Source organism: Indicator indicator, chromosome 14, assembly GCF_027791375.1.
Source record: "Indicator indicator isolate 239-I01 chromosome 14, UM_Iind_1.1, whole genome shotgun sequence".
NCBI lineage: Eukaryota > Metazoa > Chordata > Aves > Piciformes > Indicatoridae > Indicator > Indicator indicator.
In genome coordinates, this window is record NC_072023.1 from 6,702,439 (window position 1) to 6,722,691 (window position 20,253).

Genomic DNA, 20,253 nt, shown 5'->3' on the forward strand with positions numbered 1-20,253 from the left:
ACCAACTCTTCAGACCTTAGTTTAAGAATTGGTATTCATAATAATGAGCAGAAGTACATTTGGAATACTGTTAACCAAATTTTGTTACTATGATTTTCACATGCCTACTTCTTTCACATTAATGTGCCTGCTTTCTCTTTTCTTACACCTCACACAAGTTACTTGTCATTTGTTTTTGTCTGCCTCCATTCTGCTTCATTTTCTTCTTTCAGTTTCAAGAACTTATAACGTACTTCTAATCAGTGTATCCTAGCTAATTTTATCATTTACTAAATGAAGCACCTCATTTTCAACACCCTGTATGTTTTCCTTTGTTTTCCTTTATGAATTTCTTCAAAGCCCTTCTTGTCTGGAATTTCTCTGGAACAATTTGGATATGTGTAGCCTTCTGCTGTGATGGACTGTGCCCAACACTGCTGCCTCAGTCTCACTGGTTCTATTCCATCCCTTTGCATCCACCAAAACTTTTTGCTGTACTACTGAAGTGTCTTGCACAGTGAGGCTGTGTTTATGACAAGGGCTTGCACAGATTATTACAAATAATGACAAATGGCTTATTTGTGTCCAGTGTTACAAGTCTTGGAATTACTGGCAGGGGTGGATTTGTGCTGCACCCTTTTCCTGACAGGTTGCGTAGGTTTCTAGTATCTTCTTAAAATTTCTTCTATTTGCCTTGCTTGAATGTATTTCCTTAATTTTAAGCCTTTACAGAGGTTTTGCTTCTAATAATATTGTGATTGTCCCCTTTATGTGCTAGATCTTTTTTCTTTTCAGCCTTTTAGTAAATACCAAGCATCGTCTCATTTTTTTCATACAATTTGCCTCTTAAAAACCCAAATTCCTTTATTTGAGTTTATTGCATTTTCTTGATTTGTAATTTTTTTCCTTTTTTATGTCAATCTAGTTATTGATACTCAAATGTATATATCAAACTGTCTATAAATATTTGAGGAGTGGGTGTCAGGATGAAGGTGCCAGTCTTTTTTCATTGTGCCCAGTGATAGGACAAGGAACAACAGGTACAAGCTAGAATACAGGAGGTTCCACCTCAGCATGAGAAGAAAATAATTTATGGTGAGGGTAATGGAGCACAGGAACAGGCTGCCCAGAGAGGTTGTGGAGTCTCTTTCTCTGGAGACTTTCAAAACCCACCTGCATGTGTTCCTGTGTGGCCTGCCATAGGTGATCCTGCTTTGGCAGGGAAGTTTGACTGGATGATCTCTGGAGGTCCCTTCCAACCCCTGACACTCTGTGATTCTGTATTACTTAGTGGGGGAGAGCTTTTGGTAACTTTTAATTTTTACAAAGCCTTTTCCCTTGTGGTAGTGGTATTGCTTTGTTTTAAGGATACTGCAAGGTGGTGTTTTATACTGCACTTGAGCCAAATAGAAATTCACCTTGTATTTGTCTGTTTCCTGTAAAGCAGTACCCAGGGTAGTAGGGAATTAAATGTAGTAGTGGCAGAAAATTCCAAAAGGAATAACTGCTCTCTCTTGCTGACTGTCCTGTTCCCACAACTCTATATGTCCTTATCACATAATCGCGGCTTGAAATTTGAATTTCTTTTTCCTCTTTTAAGTCTGCTCTTCTATCTTTCAGACCTTTTTGTAATTAAATTGTACTTATTGTTGCATATTTAATTCCCCAAATGAATAGCCAAGTTAACATAAACTGTACAATTTTTTTTTCTCCTAGACTTGCATACTTTAGCAAATTCAAACTGCTGTGCTTCTAAGCAGTTGTATGCAACGTTCCTCTCATTCAGCATGGTTCTTTGTCAATAAAGAAAAGATTTACACATTTCTTGTCTTCTTCCACTTGGTACTCTATTCTTTTAGCATCCCTTTAAAATATTAAATGGCTGCAAAGATGTGCATTTAATTGGAAATTAAACATGCTCTTTTACTACCGTTTACAGTTACTATTTTTTGTTAACTAAAACAGATTTAGCAAAATTAACAGTCAGTTTACTCTTGAACTAGCTCATTTCTATTCTAGTTCAGTTACACTAAGTTCTTATTTCATGTGGGGTTTTTATCATCCCATTGTTTGAGAGGTGGGGTGGGTTCATCCTTCTCCATGGCTTTCTCAGCTTTTCACCAGTCTTGTCTCCTAGACTATGTTCATGCACATGTAAGCCTTTGATCACTCCACCGAGTGAATGAAGCACTTGGGCTTGTATGGAGTAGTGAACATGAATTTATTGCTTAGATCAAACTTCAGCCTTTTTATATAGAGTTACAGTTTAGCTCAGCCTTCCTGCTGTGGAGGTAAGACTGAAGAGTCTTGAAAATGTAACTTCTGGGTGCCTGTGTTCTTTTTAATTATCATGAGGGGGATTTTGTTGTTCATGGTGGAATAGCACAGTCAAATCTCTTGGTCTACAAAAGAACTGACGTTCCAGGCAGGTATGCTTTGTTTTGGTGTCCTGTCTCCAGCCAGGAACAGTTATCTTCAGAGGTAGGTAGTAAACCAGGCATATACAGAGTGCTTTTTGCATGTTTTCGTCGTTCTTTTAGCAGTTGTAGCTTTAGAACAGTCTTTCTCATCACTGTTTAACAGGCAGTGGCATACCTGTCCTTGATGAATTTGTCTAACTTGCTTTTGAACTCACTTATCCTTTGCCACTGCAGCATTCTTTTGCCAGTGATTTCTATAGTTTACTTACTTCTTGTGTAGTAAAAGGCAGATGTATTTGGGATTTAAAGCTGTTATTTGACCTTCCTTCTTAGATTTTGCAGATCTCAGTCCCTCCTAAGTTACTTCCTTTCCAAAATGCTTCGTCTTTTCTCATATAGAGACTCTTTACATTCCTACTTTCCTCTGTAGTCTGTCTGTGTGAGTTTTTCCTGATCTGTTGTATTCTTTTATTAAGAGTGTGACCAGAGACACACAGAGTATTAAGCTGTCAGGATACTACAAGAGTAGCAGGTAAAACCTAAATCTTCATTATGTCTATTATCAATTTATTTTCTAAATAACTATGTTCTGACTGTCCTTTTTTTGCAGTTACAGGGAGTGCATATTTCTCTTCAGGATTACTACCAATACCTTTCCATGAGTAGTAAATGCTGCTTTGGAGTCTGTCATGACATATCTGCATAGGTGGAAGTATTGCCCTGTGTATAACACCTTGCAGTTAACAACATTAATTTTCATCTTCACTTTTATCATATATTTAGCCAGGATTGTGAGATGTTTTTTGCAGCTATCTACAATCAGTTTGGGATCTGACTTCCTTGGATAGTTTTACAGGCTTCAAGTTTTCACAATTTATTGTTCACCCTCCTTTGCAAGAGATTCTATAAGTATAGTTGAATACCTCAAGTGTCTGCACAGGACCATAGAAATCTTTGCTAGCAAACCATTCTTGTCAAAACAAACCATTTATTTCTATACTTGTTATTTTCTCTTTTTTCCTTCAAATTGATGGAAATCGAATGCATTGTTCTTCATTTCAAGTGCTGCTGTTGTACTTTAATCAGTTTTATATGCATTGAAGAGGACTTTCCTTTTTTTAAAGACATTTTTTCAGTTCTTGTATTTCTTCTGGGTGTTTTTTCTCCTGTGCCATCCATTTTGAGCTGCAGCTTCCCTTTGTGCTTCAGCAGCCCATGCAATGCTGCGGTTCTGCCTTTTTACTGTATTTCCTAATGCAGTTTATTAGCATGGCATCTTCCAGATCATTGATTGGTCTGTTTGCTGAAATCTTGGAATCTAAATTTGTCTGTAGTTTCTTGACTTGAAGATAGCTGCATAATTTTATTTCAGTGGCTTTTCTCCTTTATTGTTTGATTTGCTTGCTACGGGAGTATATCATCATTGGCAAAGGATACTTTCAAATAATGCAAGTTTAAAGCATTTCTATATTTTTAATTCTGGGGATGATTTCTCTGATACTCTGTGCCTGGTTTTTGGGCAACTTCGATTGTGTGCAGTATCTGTGCATCAGTGAAAGTGCTGGTTTCCTCTCCTGTTTGCTAAAAATGGCTGCCCACTCTGCTCTTTCTTTCGTCGCAATCCCTTTTTGCTGCAGTCCTTCAAAGTCACTTATTCCTTTCTCCTAGAGCAAACAGTGCAATTTATTTTTTCTTAGTTTTTCTTGTGGCTTGTTGGCTTGAGTTGCCTCTCTGCGTCCCGCTTTCCAGGAAAGAGAACGCAGCTGCCTGCTGCTTCTGTTGCCCTTTTGCCTGGATATTAAATATGAGGCTCTGCCTAGCCTGCCAACTGTTTAATCAGAAATAGTCAGAAGGCCCTCCTTCCTAATATTGCAGCTGACTCTGAAATCCTCATTATCTTACATCTGCATTTGTGCTGTGCAATTATACAGAAGCAATTATTTTCCTTAAAGCTTGTAATTTAAACAGGTGAAGGAGGGGGTATGAAAAATGCGTGTAACATGTGAAATGAAGACTTGTACCTGTATAATAATTGCCACATCTATTTTTTTTGCTTGTTTTTCTTTTTTAGTAACTTTCATTTGTTAGTTTCATTCTGTTTATGCATTCTTGACAAGAATGGGAAAAACAGGGAAATTTCCTTAGCTTTCTGGGGAAAGGAAGAAAACAGCAAAGGAAAAATGGTGCTTTGGAAGAGAGGAATGAAGCCTGAGTGTGGGTGCAGGTGAGGAAACTGAAGAAAACAACTGATCAGCAAGAGAAGACTACAAATCATGGGCAAGATTATAGATAATAGAAAATATGATGCACTTGCATCACTTGTGAACAGCCTTGCTTTTAAACTACTTTGGTAATTGTTCCACAAGATAGACAGTGGAGGAATTATCTCAAAACACCTTATGTTAGTGTTGGGCAGAAGCAATTCATTTCAGCTTCTAAGCAACTATTCCTATTGCTTCCCAGAAGGAAGTTAGTTGGGCAGCTCCTGTCCTACCCCTGTCCACTGTGAGATTCTGGTATTCCTAAACAAAGACATTATCTCTCTCAGTGCAAAGCCAAAGAGAAAAGTTAAGGTTGTGTGTTTTACCTGAGCAGCTGGGGCTCTCTTCTTCATAAGCCTGCAGCTTGTGCTTGGTTGAGGGAAGGAAGGTAAGTAGCTCCAGATGTTCATGTAATAACACCAATGTGGAGTTGGATGCAAATCTGAGGGAGGCAAAAAAAAGGTACCCCAAACACACCCCCCTATTTAATTATGTTTAGAGCATAAGAGTTTACTCTTGTAATAACAAAATAATGCAGGGGGAGGCAGGGAACAACAATCCAGAATTTAAAGCAAAAGAAATAGATCTAGTGGATGGTGTAGTGTTTTGAATTAATCGGACCAGCTCTGCTGCTGCTGTGGTAGCTGTCCCCCAACTATTCACACTTCCAGGTTGGGTGTTACTTATTTTGGTAGACAGAGAATGATGAGCTGTAGCAAGGAAGAAATGGGCTGCTAATAGCATAGAGAGGTAGAGACAATGCGTCTGGCTTTAATACTATTGATAATTTAGTTCAAGGGATGGAGTGTCTCTTCTAAATGGCACTTTTCAGTCTCTCCAGCCTATTCTAAGTGAGATATATGTGCCTTGTGGCCAGAGATGAATTGTGGAGATAGGACCTCTGAATCAATCTTTGCTGTGTGGTCTTTTTTTTTTTCTTTTTCTTTTCCTTTCCCCTTTTTTTTCCCTCTTTAAGCCAGGAATTGATTAGATGCCTGGCAATGATTACTATCCATTGGCACCTCCCATTGGGAGCACACTCCAAGTACCAGCCTTCAGCTCTTTCAAGCAGGGAAGGTTAAGCAGGCTGCTTACTTGAGCAAAAGGAATTTCTCTTCCCTTGAGAGCTTGAGTGCTGTTTCCCTGGCTAAGAATGCTATAATTCCTTTACAAGTGACAAGCAGGCTGCTACCATCTGCTGGTGAATGGCTGCAGGATGGTGCAGTTTGGGTGGAAATTTGCTCATGAACCAGAGTGGTTAGTGGTCATTAAGCTAAATCCACTCGTTTCCTATATGAAGTTCTGCCATTTTATTTTTTGGGTTTAGAATATTTTCTAATTGTAGTGTACATCTTCTATTTTCATTTTGAAAGATAGATACCTAAGATAAAGGTTCTACCAAATGCCGCAAAAAATACCAACAGGAACTACTTGCCTTTTGTTCTTTTAAGGCACAGCAGTGATATCTTGCAAAGGAAAACCTGAGACCATGCAGAAATATTTTAATCATTTTATTCTGTATTTCTAGAAACACTTAGATATATTTGGAAATCACATGGCATTACATGATAGCCTTTTTCAAAGATCAAGCAATAGACTCCCAAGTTGTTTTAGAGCCATGCACCTTTGTAGGGTGTCTGCTTTGTTCAGTCGCTCTGGTGTGTTGAGAAGGAAGAACTCAAAAGAAAAGAGTAGTTATTGTGTGTGTGGTTCCCCCAGCTTCCCCTGAAAGAAGCAGATGGTCGGGGGTCCCAGGAGGTAGAAGAAATGGGGCCATTAGACTGTCAGTGGCTTGTGAAAAGCAGAAGCATCTGCCAGAATGGAGACTTGTTCAGCAGCAGGGGAGCCAGCAGCAGCAGATGATCTCTGCCTTGAGCAGTCAATGGTACAGCAGTCCACCGGGGAATTGCTGTTGTGGGCGTAGCTGCAGGTAACCTTGGTAATAATCTGTTGGTCTGGCAGACCGAAAAAAGGGGAAATGAAGGCTTGATGCTCATGTTCTGGCATCTTAACTACCTACTTTCCCTGTCTAATCAGTCCTAGCTACAACGATTTGAAAGTATTCCATGCCCATTCTCAGCTGAGCACTACAGGCACACTTAGAATTTGTCAAAATGCCTGTTGTGTTCCCGCTGCAAGTTTCAGAATGGCAAGATGAGCCACATTAGATGCTGGAAAGAATAAGCTCAAAGGCTAAATTAACATTTGGAAAAGTATCAAAAATTTTGCTGGGGGTCTTCTTGTTTTCATGTGTCAGCACACTCTTTTAAGCTGTGCCTTTTTAGTGTTAAGAAATATTTCACACAGCTGTGGTTTAATCTCTGCCGCTGTAGCTCTTACTGGCTGCTCTGTACAGGACACACTGTTCCAGGGAAGAATGACCTCTTCAGTTTCAACAGTGTGATGGTACTTCAAAGAGGAGATAAAATGGGGAGGATGGAATGCCTCTGAGAAACAAAACTAGAAATGCATATCTATGTTCAAAAAGAATAGTCAGTTTGGTTCTGTCCTGTTAGAATAATGAATCTCAGTCAGCCACAGGTAAAAGCAAGAATAAAGTGCACAGGTAAAGAACTCCGGTTCAGAGCTCCTCAAGCTGTAGTTTGGCATAGGTGAACCAAGGACTATTGCCAGTACATAGTATTCTTCTAGGGTTGACTTCATAGCCAGTAGAAGGCATTTTCTGTACATGAAGTATTGTTTTACTCCTATGAGAGAGTAAATTACATTGCAGTTTGGCTAGAGGTCCATACGTTTGGGTGTGCATTTAAATACTGTGTTAGATTTTATCCTTTTCTTTGGAAACTAGCATTCATGTTCTGACAGGCAAAAATAAGCTGCTTGACTGTCTCTTACCAGGCCTGGAGGACACTTCCCTTACATCATAAATAGTGCAGTGGTTTGTCATGATACACATTCACTGCTTAGAAGACAGATGGAATTTAAGAGGAAGCACTGAATATCAGGCCCAGGATGCTTTGGCATAACTGTGAAGAGAAGGCAGTATTCAAGACTGCAGTTGTAGATGTCGTGAGAACTGACATCTCAAAAGCTTTTCTGTTAGTTGCATCTGCTTTGATTTGAGGAGAGCCACCTGGTTTGTGGCTGGAGTTAGTTTTACTTTCATCCTAATTCAATCATTTAAATACAAACTATAGGCATCTCAGCATAGCACAGAAGTGGGAAGAGCAATAGCTGTCAGACATTCTTAGTGTCTTTAGAAACACTGTAATCAAACCCTGTTTACTATGCAGAGTGAGGAACTTCACTGTGGCTGTTATCCCCAGCTGCATCTGTTCTGCAGATCTCCACTGCACCATCTATGTTAGTCAGGGATGTGAAGAAGTGTGGTCTAGCTGATATGGCCACCTTGGCATACGAGCCTTGCTGTACACTAAAAAAACTCATGCTTTCGTGCAGTGCCAGGTGCACTGCTGCTTGGAGCACATCTGCTGTGTGTGCTGCACAGGTGCAGCTTGCTGATAGTGTTAATAGAGCACATGTAGTTTGACACTAGTTTTTCCAATAGGAAAAGAGGGTTTTTAGATCATGTCATCATCTCTCTGTGCAGTCAGTGACCAAAGGCAACTTCTCAGTCTGAATTGAAGGTGAATTGTACCAGTTATAAGTGGCCTTATTGTGGTGTGGATTGTCTTTATCAACAAACCCCAATTCCTGTGTTTCTTAAGTATGATTCAAATTGTTGTAGGTTGTTCTTTTTTCTGCAAGTGGTCTGTGTTTTAATTTTAAAATAGTATCACTCTCTTAGCCTTTGGTGGATTCTTTACCTGATGTGGCTTGTTTTCTTCTTAGAATGGAAAGATGTTAACCTGTCAGAAATTAGCTTTCATCAGAATCAGTATAAACTGAAGAAATAAAATTGCTGTCTGAGTGAGATGCTCTGTAGCTCTATTTCTTTAGGTCATTCCTTAAGTCATTCAGGATGAAGTAAATTGGTGAGTGGCTTTCGTTCTGCTGCATTCACATCTGTCTGATAATATGGTTAAATAAATCATTGACCATTTGAGATAATAGGGTTTAAGTAATGAAAATTGAACATGGGCATCAGATAAGTCTTAACTACTTTGAAAATAAATATATGAGTGTCCTTGTTACACTACAGGCACTTCTTTTGCTTTTTGGAGGTCTGCCATTTCCATGATGGTGAGGTAGTTTTCCTTCATGGTATCTTTTTCTGCTCCAGATAAACCTTTTTTGATCACCTGTGGAAACAAATGTTCAAGTTGGCCCTGGTCTTGGGATGCTAGTGATAATGAAGATTATATAACTAAATGACTTTTACGCTAATGGTGTCTTCTAAATCATTCCTTGTCATGCTAATTCTCATTTTAAAGCAGCTGTAGATTTTAAAAATCTCTTTTCCTCCAGTTTTTAACACTGATGTCATTGTCAGGTGCTGAAACAAGGACTAGTGAAATGGATCTGAGAAGTGTTTCAAGTTCTTTCCGAATGGTTGGTTGAACATTTGGTATCTCTTGCCTGGTTAGCACAGCTGAAAAGTTTGTTGTTTCAAAGAACTTACATTGTTGCCTATTCAAAAGGCCTGTATTTGTATGGTGTGGAAAGATACAGTCTAACATTGTGAGACTTGAGAAATTTGTGCTGGAATGTGGTTGATAAAACTTGCAGGAAAATACAGATATTTGAAAAGATGATTGCAGTCTTCATTCCCATTTCTTGGTTTCCCTTTCAGAAATGTTCCCATTGCCAGGAACCAGGAGCCACCTTAGGCTGCTACAACAAAGGCTGCTCCTTCCGATACCATTACCCATGTGCCATCGATGCAGGTAATAACAAATGACATGGACATGCTAACTCTATTTTGTGTTTGTACATGTGACACTAGATAATTCCAAGGTACTTTACAAATTTATTCCCTCTCTGTTTTTCACCTGCTGTGAAGATACATTTATATGAAGGGTGAGAATTGGCATCAGATAAACAGTATACAGTTGGGACAAGCTGGAACTTGTAATGGAAAAATCTATGTGAAAATGCAGCAAAAGCCTGATTTGGGGGAATGCAGCTACACTGACTGAAATTCAGCTGAAATATAAGGACTCTCTTTTTCTTGCAAAAAATAGAAATGCCTTGTTAAAAGAGTTACAAGTAACCATAAAGGTGCCTCCTCTTGCAGGGTTGTGCTGCTATGCAGTCAGAGTAACAATTTCAAGTGCAAAGTCTTTGTAGAATTGTCAGTACCACTTGTGGCAAACCTTTTTTTACCCTTTCCAAGCATTTTAGCCAGTCTCTTGACTAAATCGTATTTTCATCTTTGGACAACCTAATGGCATAATCTACAGCTATGAGCTTGCTTTGTAAGTGGCCATTTCATGTACAGTAGTGGAAATTTTTCATAGACATAAATCTTGGGTAAAAAAAAAAAAAAACAACCCAGCTCAGAATGAATAATGCCCTGATATTCAGTCCTCTGCAACTCCCTTCTGTCATACAAAACCTAGCCTGGTAACAAGCAGGTAAGGATACAAGATTATAACTCTTGACTGACAAATAATTGCAGACTTCCTGTTTGTTATCCCACTTCCACAGCAGCACACTTGTTTCACTGTTTATTTTATGATGGGTTTCAAATATTACAATGTTTGATGTAGATACTCTCATTTTTGAATGACTGCAGTGCACCTCTTGCTGTGAAATCCTGCCCTGTTGGAGCACTGTGTTTTATTCTAATAGAAATGTTTTACATGGAATTAATGTTGTAGTGGAATACCACTGGTGCCACAGTATAGATGGAGAATCCTTGGTTTTATATGAAATAAGATGTTAAAGAAATATTACTCAGTTTGCAAAAATCACAGACTCAAAAAACCACTAGAAATAAGGGTGTCCATGCAAATTTAATTTTGGTTGCTTATGAATGCATCTTGAAAGATAGTAACTGCCTAGTTAAAGGCTGACATCTTTTTCCAGAAGACCCTATCTCAGCCTATAGAATGGAGCAGCAGTCATTCATGAACTTACCTTGTCCTCACTGATTCTGTATTTTACTTACAGCATATGGTTCCATCTCAGTTCTAAACCACAGAATGTTGGGGACTGGAAGAGACCTACAGAGGTCATAGAGTCCAATATCCCTGCAAAGCAGGGATCCTGATTTCCTTTTCCCTTGCAAAGCAGGGATCCTGATTTCCTTTTCCCTTGCAAAGCAGGACCACTTAGGGCAGGCCACACAAGAACACATCCAGGCAGCTTTTGAAGGTCTCTAAAGAAGGAGACTGCACAACCTCTCTGGGCAGCCTGTTCCAGAAAGTAGAACTGTGAAATTTTCCATGATGTTCATCTCTAAGAGCTTCATGAATGTTAACAAACTTTTTCTAACAGTACATTTGAGAGACAGAACCATCAGATCTACTTCCATGCTCTGTTTAGTAACTTGTTTCTGGTTTGTGACCTGCCCTACTTAAATAAAACCACCAACAAAAAAAGAAATCACAGCCACAAGAACAAAATCAATTATAGTGAGTGTTCCAAACAGTTTGGGGTGCTTAATCTGAATTCTTCTAATACTGGATAGAAAATGCTACATACTGTATGTTCTAAATACAGGTGTCAGAATGAAGGTATACTGTTCTTCCTCATTAACTCTACTCCACTTCAGTAAATGCAGTAGGATCGTTCAGGTGACAAATACACTGAGCAGTTATGGCTGATTCCCAAGAGCAGTTCTGTGTCATGCACAGAAGTGTCCTGTACAAAAGCTAGTATGTAATCATACTAATTGGTCCATATTAAATGCAATATAATATGTTTACCATATAGTATATAGAAGTGGGCTACGTTAAATCTGGCTTTTCCTTGCATTTATCTTGATTTTGCAACCTTTGAGGGTTTTATAGATTAGCTTTTTGTGTTTAACTTCTAAGGCTTTGCTTACTTAATATTCTTCTAATTTTGTTACAAGACATCATGTTGTCATGTGGCCATCTGTCAGAGTGTACCATTCCAAGCTAATTTCCCTCCTTTTGAGCAGTACAGCAGTAATAAATTGCAGGAGCAGCATGGAGATGGGATACTTGGACTTCAAGCTTCTCAAACATTTAAATAATAGTAGAGGAAGTTGGTAAAACTGGGGAACCTCTGATTTCACTCCAGGAAGCATATGATTGGGTGAGAACATAGGCTTCTCTTTGTTTCTTTCTCAATTTTCCTTTCTTCAGTTTTCCTTGTTAGTGTGTATGTGTCTGATCTGTTCCCCACTCTGCCTCTTCATACCAGCTACATACTCTTTATCTAGTTGATCTCAGGTTCCTCTTCTCAAATTTCGTACTCTAATCTCTTTGTTAGGACCCAATTCTCCCTGCTCCTTTCTGACTTGTCCTTTGTCCAGTTTTCTAGCTGACATTCTGGCCTCCTCCTCTCTACTATTAAATGACTTCCTGTTCTCCTTTCTTGCTCTTAGCTCTATTTCTTCTCTCTGGGCTTCTTACTCCTGTTTGATTCTCCTAACTTAGCTCCTTGTCACACCTAAACCCTCCGAGTCCCCGTTTATTCTTGTGTATCACCTTTGATCTTCTGTTTCACCTTTCTGTGCCTTATTCCACTAGTTCTTAGTTTCCAGACATCTGACTGAATCAGTCTTGGCCTCGTGCTGGCATTCATCCTTAATTCCCTGCTCCTCATTCTACTAGCTCTGATCTCCTCATCCTGCTAGTCTTCACTCTTTCTTCAGTTCAAGATTGCCTTTCATGATAGTATTTTCACTTCTGGACCAGTGTTTCCTATTTTGCAGTTTTGAAATGGTCACTTTCTTCCTTTATGCTGCCTGGAAATGTCCCCTGACAGCTTCAGTGCTTTTGGATCTGGTACTTAAATGTGAAGCCAGAGGTTAATGTACAGGAAAGACCTGCTAACCTTCAATCAAAAGTTTATTTGCTGGAATTTTCAAGAGAACCAAATAGGAAAATCTAAGGTGCCTCTCCTGAGGATGTGCAGATTAAATCCACAATTATTCCTCCCTTCAAAGAGTTGTATTTGCTGATTTTTGTGGTAAGCTGGCAAGGATGTGCATTAGGTAAAATTTAGAGCTCATAGAGCTTTTCAGAGGAAAATTTCTAGGATATTTAATATGGGCAGAATAACTTTTGACTGTCTTAAGAGTGTTAAGGAAATTGTTAGGCTGCTTTAGCTGAAGTTTTCAACCAAAACAAATGAAAGAGCCCAGCTTGAAGCAGATTCTTAGCACTCAAAATTTCAGCCTGATGGTGTGACAGTAAAAGACTTTGTTTGCAGTTGGTTTTATCTGTGGGTGTAATCAAGCTGTCTTAATCTATAGCCATTCTTCCAATAAATCTGTATGAAAGAAATAAGCAAGCTGTATGGAATAGGACTTCATTTTCATTTATACCTAAGCAGAAAATGAAGGCTTCCTTGAGAAACAAATCAGCATTCTTCTCTCTTCCCTCAGCCTGCTGTCTGCCTGTAAACCCTTTTTATTGGTTGTGCAGTGCTGCTGTCTTTTCTGTAGTGAATCAGATACAGCTATTTCTCAAATTCCTTGAGCTCTGTGGTAGTTCCATTTGAAGTCAACCATCGTGCTTTGAAGGATGGTGCCACCTTGCTTTATTGAGGATCTGGGACAGATCTGTCCTAAATCTTCAGAAGTTTATGTTGACGTTTACAAGGGCTCTCAGGCTTTAGGAATATGTACAGCTCAGTTTGTACCTTAAAAAACCCAAAACACAACCAACCAGACAACACTTGCTGGAGCATTTTTTAAGGTATGTCAAGATATAAACATGTGGTGTCTGAGTTACTGTGGCATCCCTGGAAGGGACTGTGCCTTAGTTGAGAGGAAGCATGCATGTCATGCCTCCTAGGCAGTTGCACAGTGAGCTGAAGTGTGGTTTTACCTTTGCGTTAGTGTAGGTTGGACGTTAGCACCCTGTCATTAGCTGTGCCTTGTTTGACAGGCAGTGAGTTTGGGGAAAGGTCTGGAGCGTGGAATATCTCCAAATGGCTTTGGTTAGTTGCAGTGCTGAAGGCTGGTCCTGCAGCGCTTCCTGGGCTCTGGCTTCTGCTTCCATGGTCCGTTTCCAATCCCACCCTGTCGAGGAGCCAGGTTTTGCGCCGCTATTGCTAATGGGCTACGCAAGGCGTCATAAGCTGCCAGTTCCTACACATGGATGTTTTTCTATAGCCTAATGCAGCTTCCCTTTTCATCTCCTTTCACAGAAAGTTATCTTTGGCAATATTGGGTGTAAGAGAGCTGGACTCCGCTTAGCCATTTGCATAAAAGTCAAGATCAGTAGTGCCACTTAAGTAATTGTTATATAGAAATGACTGTGGTTAGCATTGTCTGTGTTTGGCTTTCATCTGTCCAAATTTATGAAGAGCCTCTGATGTTTCAAGATAACTTAGTCCCAGGGATGTCGCCATGGAAACAGGATCTTTGTTTTCTGAAATTTTGTATCCTCTCCCTCTGCTTGTTCCTCCCCACCTGGAGTCAGATCCTGATTGCTGGAGCAGACTTGTCCCCACAACATGTATCATAGGCAGTTTCACATACAAAAGCTTTTTGACTGCAAAGTAGGAAAAGACTAGCAGCAAAATAAAATAAATTTTCAGAGAACAGAAATCCTGTGTCTTCACAGGCATCGTTAAAGATGAGTAGCAGGCAGAGCACAGAGGGCGAGACAAAGTGTGAGGCTTACAGAAGAATAATTGCTTCTATTAAAAATGTTTTAGGTTTTCCCTGACTACTTTATGGAGAAAAATATGTACAAACAAGGACAACTCTCAGTTCTTTTTCCCTTTCTGCCACAATGAGCTGATCATAGCTATGTGTCTGGTGTCTTCATGATGAATTGTAATCTGTGATACAGAGTGCTTGGAACTGCTGACTGAAATCCAGGCCAGCTTTGTAATGATGAACAATTTTTGCCTTATTGGTATTCAGCTGATTCTCTGCAGTGAGCTGATGATTTTTTTCCTATTTGTCCTTTAATAGAAACAAAAAAAAAAATCTATTAATTGGATCTGCTATTAGTATTAGCAACAAAAATGACAACCTTGGTAAGAAATGGAGCTCCATATGCAGATCAGGCACAAGGTATGAGGTTTCTGACAAATCATCCTGACGCTTTTCCTTCCTGATCTACTAGCTAGAGAAGTGCATTCATCACCAGTGTTGAGTTTCCAAGAAGGAAGAAAACTCCATTCTGTTCTAACATACTGTGTGTGGTTTTGATGATTGCTCGGTATATTTTTGATGATTGCTGTATTATGCAGTGATAATTCATGCTGTAGTCTAAATGTACAATTCCTGCCTTTGTGATGAGGCAGTATTTTACTTCTTTCCTGTTACTTGCTAATACTGTATTTGGAATTGGTGTCTGTGGCAGGATTAAGAGTTTTACTCCCCTTTGCTAAAATCTCTCAAGTATCAGCCTATCACATGCTGCTTCCCTTTGATTCAGGCCAGAGGCATTCATGTTGAAACATAAGCGTTTCATAGCAGAGGGATGCTCTTGCCAAAGCTTGGGTGTCTAGAAAGCTTTTCCCTCAAGCTTTAGTTGCAGTCTCCTGCTGTTTGCTAAACTCTTCCAGCAGATTGAAACAGCAGGTAGCACTGGTTATGCTACGTACTTAAGAGCATTTTAAATTAGCACATTTTATTTACCATTGTGCTTCTTCAGTTCCTAGCTATTTGGATGGGTTGGAGCAGACAGGGTCATAAGGACCTTGCTGAATTCTCCCAGTGCTGGTTGCACTGATGGTGGCGGTGATGCTCTGTCCTACTGATGTGATGATCGGCTTGTCTTTGGTGCATGAGTAAATCAGAAAGTACAATGTCAGAAGTTTGGCAAGGCTGAGAGGGACCCTGCAGTTCACACTGCCCAGGGGAAGCAGCTGAATCTTCTGAGGAGAGTGCTGCTTTTTCCCTTGGCTCTGAGGGTGAAATATGGACTATCTGGAGGGCACAAAAGGAAGGCAGAGAGTTGGCTGGTGGTGCTACTGGTGTGGGCATAGCACTGAAGTTCCAGGAGCTGCTGACTCTGCATCCCTTAAAGCCATAGTCTGGGAGGGAGGGTGAGAGGGGAAGCAGTGTTTATGCCAGCAGTGCCACTAAAGAAACACTCCAATGACAGTATTGCTTAATTTGCTCCTAAATAAGCAGTTCTATGTAGGTGCCCCACTTTCTGTAATAGGTTTAAGTCATTAATTAAAATATTTCTTAGATCATAGAAGCTTCACATATCTGAGTCATGGAAGCATGTTTAAGAACAGCACGAGTAGCCTGACGGACTACCAGATAGTGTCAGCGTAAACTGATCATCAGGGTTAGGGATTGCAAATGAACTGTTACATACACACCCACCTACACTCCCCTCCTCTTCCCCCTGATGCTGGCAGGGTCTTGGGGTAAGGATGAAAGGCAGCAGTCTTCCTGTGAAGAATAAAGGAGGGATCATCTGTTCAGATTGGATGAGTGCATTCATCTTCCTTGTGTTGTAGCAGGGAAGGCTGGAATAGCTGATGGGGATTGAGATACTAGGATTTGTAGGTTTGCTGTTGTGGTTCTTACTCTACCCAGAGGGTCAGGGAAACTGGGGATGCTTCACCTTGCCTTGGTGATCCAGGCAACACTGTCAGTTGTCATGTTTGTTTGAGAGATATTTGAATGAAAAATATATACCTGTGAGATGAGATAAACACATGTGGTATGTTATTCAAGCTGGGTTTTATTTTTAAAAGTAATAAATTACTGTCTTCTCCTCTTCTAGATTGTTTACTAAACGAAGAGAATTTCTCAGTGAGGTGCCCCAAGCACAAGGTAAGAATCCTCTCCTGTATTAGATCTGTTTCTTGCTGCCCTCTTCTGGTATCTACATTTGGATTAGTAAATTTTGTACCTGGATAACATCTGTAGTCAGAGGTGATTTCACATAAATTCTTCTGTGATGTGTGCTTGTGGTACATTCTGGGGGAAAACTTGAGAAGAATACAGAGAGCTGAAGAAGATAAATTAAGTTTTTGCCCTATCTGTTCAGTTGCTCTTTAGATTCTTGATGACTCTTTTGAAAGCCCAGCTTCATTTCCTGTCTTCTGTGATAGAATCAGTACTTTGCTCACTGTTTCTGTTTGAGTGCTACATTGAAATGGGCAATGGAGTTTCTTCTTGGATTTACTGAGGATGCAAGGAGGAAGAAAAAAGGCTCCTGGAAAAGTCAGCCAGTTTTTGAAAGCATTTAGACCATGTCATGAACCAATGTAGTGATGAGCCTGAAATACCTTGTTCTCGTTCAGTGGTAGTAACTAGCTGAGTCCTACCTCTCAGTAGATCTGTCCAGTTGTTCTGTAGGATCTTTGAGCCTTTAAAAAAAAAATTACCATTTTCAGATTTAGGTGATGCATTCAGCATGCTGCTTCTGCCTGGGGTTTTGGGCATCCTTAACTTGAATGTCCCTGGAGCCTGCAAACACAGTAGTGCTAAAAGCTGGACTGCTGTTTTACTGTCTGCATGGAAAGAGGAGACAAGGCAGGCAGTACCTACTCCTGTACAGATAATCAATATGCTACAGAGGTAGGGGCCCCTCTCCCAGCCCATACGGGAGGATACATCTCCAGGAGGCTGTGGATACCAGTCCACCAGTTTTGAATGCTCAGAAGTGTCCAGAAAAATTACTTTTCTTGTGGCCAGTTGGATACAACAGGAATTGTGCAAGAGGGGGGTGGTTTATGTTGGAAAGTAAATGGTAATAGGGAGGAATTGGGTTGCTTTCTAGCAGGGATTATTCTCCATTTAGTCCTTGTCTGCAGATCTCTTCTCTGCCTAGATTTAGACTGACATCTGGTGGTCTTTTGTCTTCACAGATTATCTTTAATCTGTCTTTTGTAAACATTCAAGAATTAGTCTCATGTTCCTTTCTGGGTGTTCTACCACAATGTGATGTGTTTATACATATGTATTTAAAATGTACTGGAAGATTCTAGGGACATTCAGGCTGTTATTTAGAATTGGCCTACTTTTCATCCTATAAAAGAAAATCAATTATTCTGCACAATTATTCTTCACAATAATATTAAAAATGTTCAGCAAGCTTAAATTGATGTATTCATGCTACAAACCTGCAGATCCTGCCAAGCAAAACTGGGAAGGGTGGGCTCCCTTTTACTGTGGAATGCAACTGCCTAAGTGCCACCCTCTGTCCAACTTTGGATACTTGACCAAAGACAATTGGAAAGTTACATCTTTGAAGACTGTTTCATTTGTGCTGCTTGTTGCCCGAAGTATTGCAGGGAAACACAGTGTTAAAGATTTTCATGGGTGGTTTGGGTTACTGCTGCTGTTTTTGAGCACTTGCAGTGATGGTGATCAAGCAGCGAAACAACCTGTTAGATAATCCAGCCTCCCAGAGAAGATACTGATTTCTAAAGTAATCTTGGAAGGCAGGAGGTGGGGGAAACTGCCAGTTAAGTTGATAAAGATATTTCATGAGGCAATACAAATTTGAATTTTAGTAAAAACTGTCCCACTGCAGATCATTTTCTGCATTGTGTCAAAAATGGAAATTCAACACCAACAGCCTTTCTTTGACCACTGAAGTTTGTTGACTTTTGCTTATTAGAGAAATGAATCATGTGTTGGAAGCCAAGCAGAGTTTTCTTTGCTTGGTTATGACTCTACCCTGTGGTTCATTGATCATTGCTGGTTTGTTCCAAATCCTTCTGCGGAGTAGAGTATAGGATCATCCTGCTCCTTCCACTGTAGTGGCTGGAAAAGGGAGTTCCAGCCAGTGGTGGGGCAGGAATGGGAAGGTTGAAAACCATTTCTCTGGAATGACTGGATAACAAACTGTATCAACTTTTTTTGCATGGTATGAACATGAGCAGTTGAGAGGAAGAAAGATTTTAGACTTCAGATTTAAAACTATGCTTTTAGGTAACATCAGTTTCACATTAGTAGCTAATTAGTAGCTGTCTAATACCTCATTCTTCTGTTCTGTAGTTACTGAGTGGAAGAACTAAGTTTATAAATCCACTAACCCTATGTCCCCCAGCAGAGTGATTCTTACCTCTTTGCAGCCTGTGCCTCACATAGGTAAATACACCTCATCATCATAAGTGGCTCCTGGAGAGCAAAGGTGCTTCTTGCCTCATTAACTGTGCTTGACACTTCAAGCATAAGCAAGCTAAGTCCAGAGGGACTGGTTCTGCCTTTGCCTGTGCTCCCCAGTGAGCTTTCCCATTTTCTTCTGTCAGCATTGATGCTTCAACCATCCATGTCCTGAATGTGCTACTTTTGCAAAACAGCAGCTTTTATCACAGGGCAAATGCAGGCTGCAAACCAATCATCTTTGGAAGGGTTTGCGTCCTCTCACCAGCCCAGCCGGCTGCGAGCTTGCATCATAGCAAGCGCCAAGGCACTGAGCAAGATGTAAAGGGGAGGGGATACCTCACCTTCTGGTGGCACTGCAGTCTTGGATTGTCTTAAGCCATCTGTGGGGTGACTTTAAGTGATGTTTCTCAGCTTGTTCTCTATGTTAAATTCTGTGTTTCTTAAAATTAACCAGCCTTTCGTATCCCAAACTCTTTGCTTTTGTGGAATTGCCTGCTTTTGTCACAGGGAAAGCTCTGGCTGAAAGATCTGTGTCCAGTTCCAATACTGACTTCTATTTCTCTCTCTTGCTTTCTGTATGTTTACTTTCCCTACCCCTGTCGTCCTTTTCTTCCTTTTCTCCCTTTTTTTCTTTTTCCTCCTCCTTTTGGCTTGTTGGTTCGTCAGCCCCTCCTTCCTTGCTCTCTTCCCTCCTTGCAGAACAAGATGGTGAAAGGCAGCCTCAGCACAGAGCAGTCGGAGCGGGGGTGAGGGGGGAAGTGTACTCCTGGGAATGGAAATAAAAGCAAGCACAGGTGAGTTGGGGAGAGTTTCCAGTTTCCACCTGCCTTGTGTGGCTCATTACTCCAGTGCCTTCCCCATTTCTATGAGAAATCGAGGTGCTCTTGTGTATATTCAGAAAATTTGTAATAACTTTATTTTTACCCCTTCCTAGTACCATTCTCTTCAGGCTAGTGACTTCACCTTTTTGTATTTCCTCAGCAGTTCCTTCTGCTGACAGTGAAAGGCAAAGCTTGTTAGCTGTTACAACTGTCTGATTATTCTCAGCTCAACCAGTGGCAGAAATCTCCTTTCATATGTGATCATCTGATTTTTTTTTTTTCCCTGTAAGTTTCAGGGTAGTTAAATTTATTTATATGGAATCTTACTATTATCTTAAATTTTGTATGCAAGGAAGAATTAATGCTGATGAGTTCAAGATTATTCTAATCTTGATTCCCCTGTTTTCTGGAAATTTAAATACAGGGATAAGTAAATTAATCTTACCAAGAGTCCGTTACATTAATTTCAGACCAGGATTTTCCTCTGTTTTGCCAGCCCAGTGTGGGTGGTAGAAGGTGGCACTATATGCACAAGTGGCCACAATTTCCTAAGTTTGTGATGCTTACTCTGGTCTCGCACCTCTCCTTGCTCTGGATTCAGGGTGGGCTGTAGTTGCCCTAAGTCAGCAGTGCTGTGGAAAGCTGCAGTTGTTCTGTCACAGCCCAGCTTG

The 20,253-nt window shown here is 40.2% G+C and overlaps 1 protein-coding gene across 1 annotated transcript in view; it reads left to right on the top strand.

Annotated features, from left to right (window-relative positions):
* The window catches only part of TCF20 (transcription factor 20), a 38,917-nt gene extending 19,406 nt beyond the window's left edge, over positions 1-19,511 (top strand). The window contains exons 2-4 of the mRNA XM_054386662.1: positions 9,375-9,468; positions 16,426-16,475; positions 19,428-19,511. Of these exons, the coding sequence (XP_054242637.1) occupies positions 9,375-9,468; positions 16,426-16,475; positions 19,428-19,511 (228 nt within the window). The remainder of the gene's footprint in view (positions 1-9,374; positions 9,469-16,425; positions 16,476-19,427) is intronic.
* Positions 19,512-20,253: the final 742 nt, after the last annotated feature.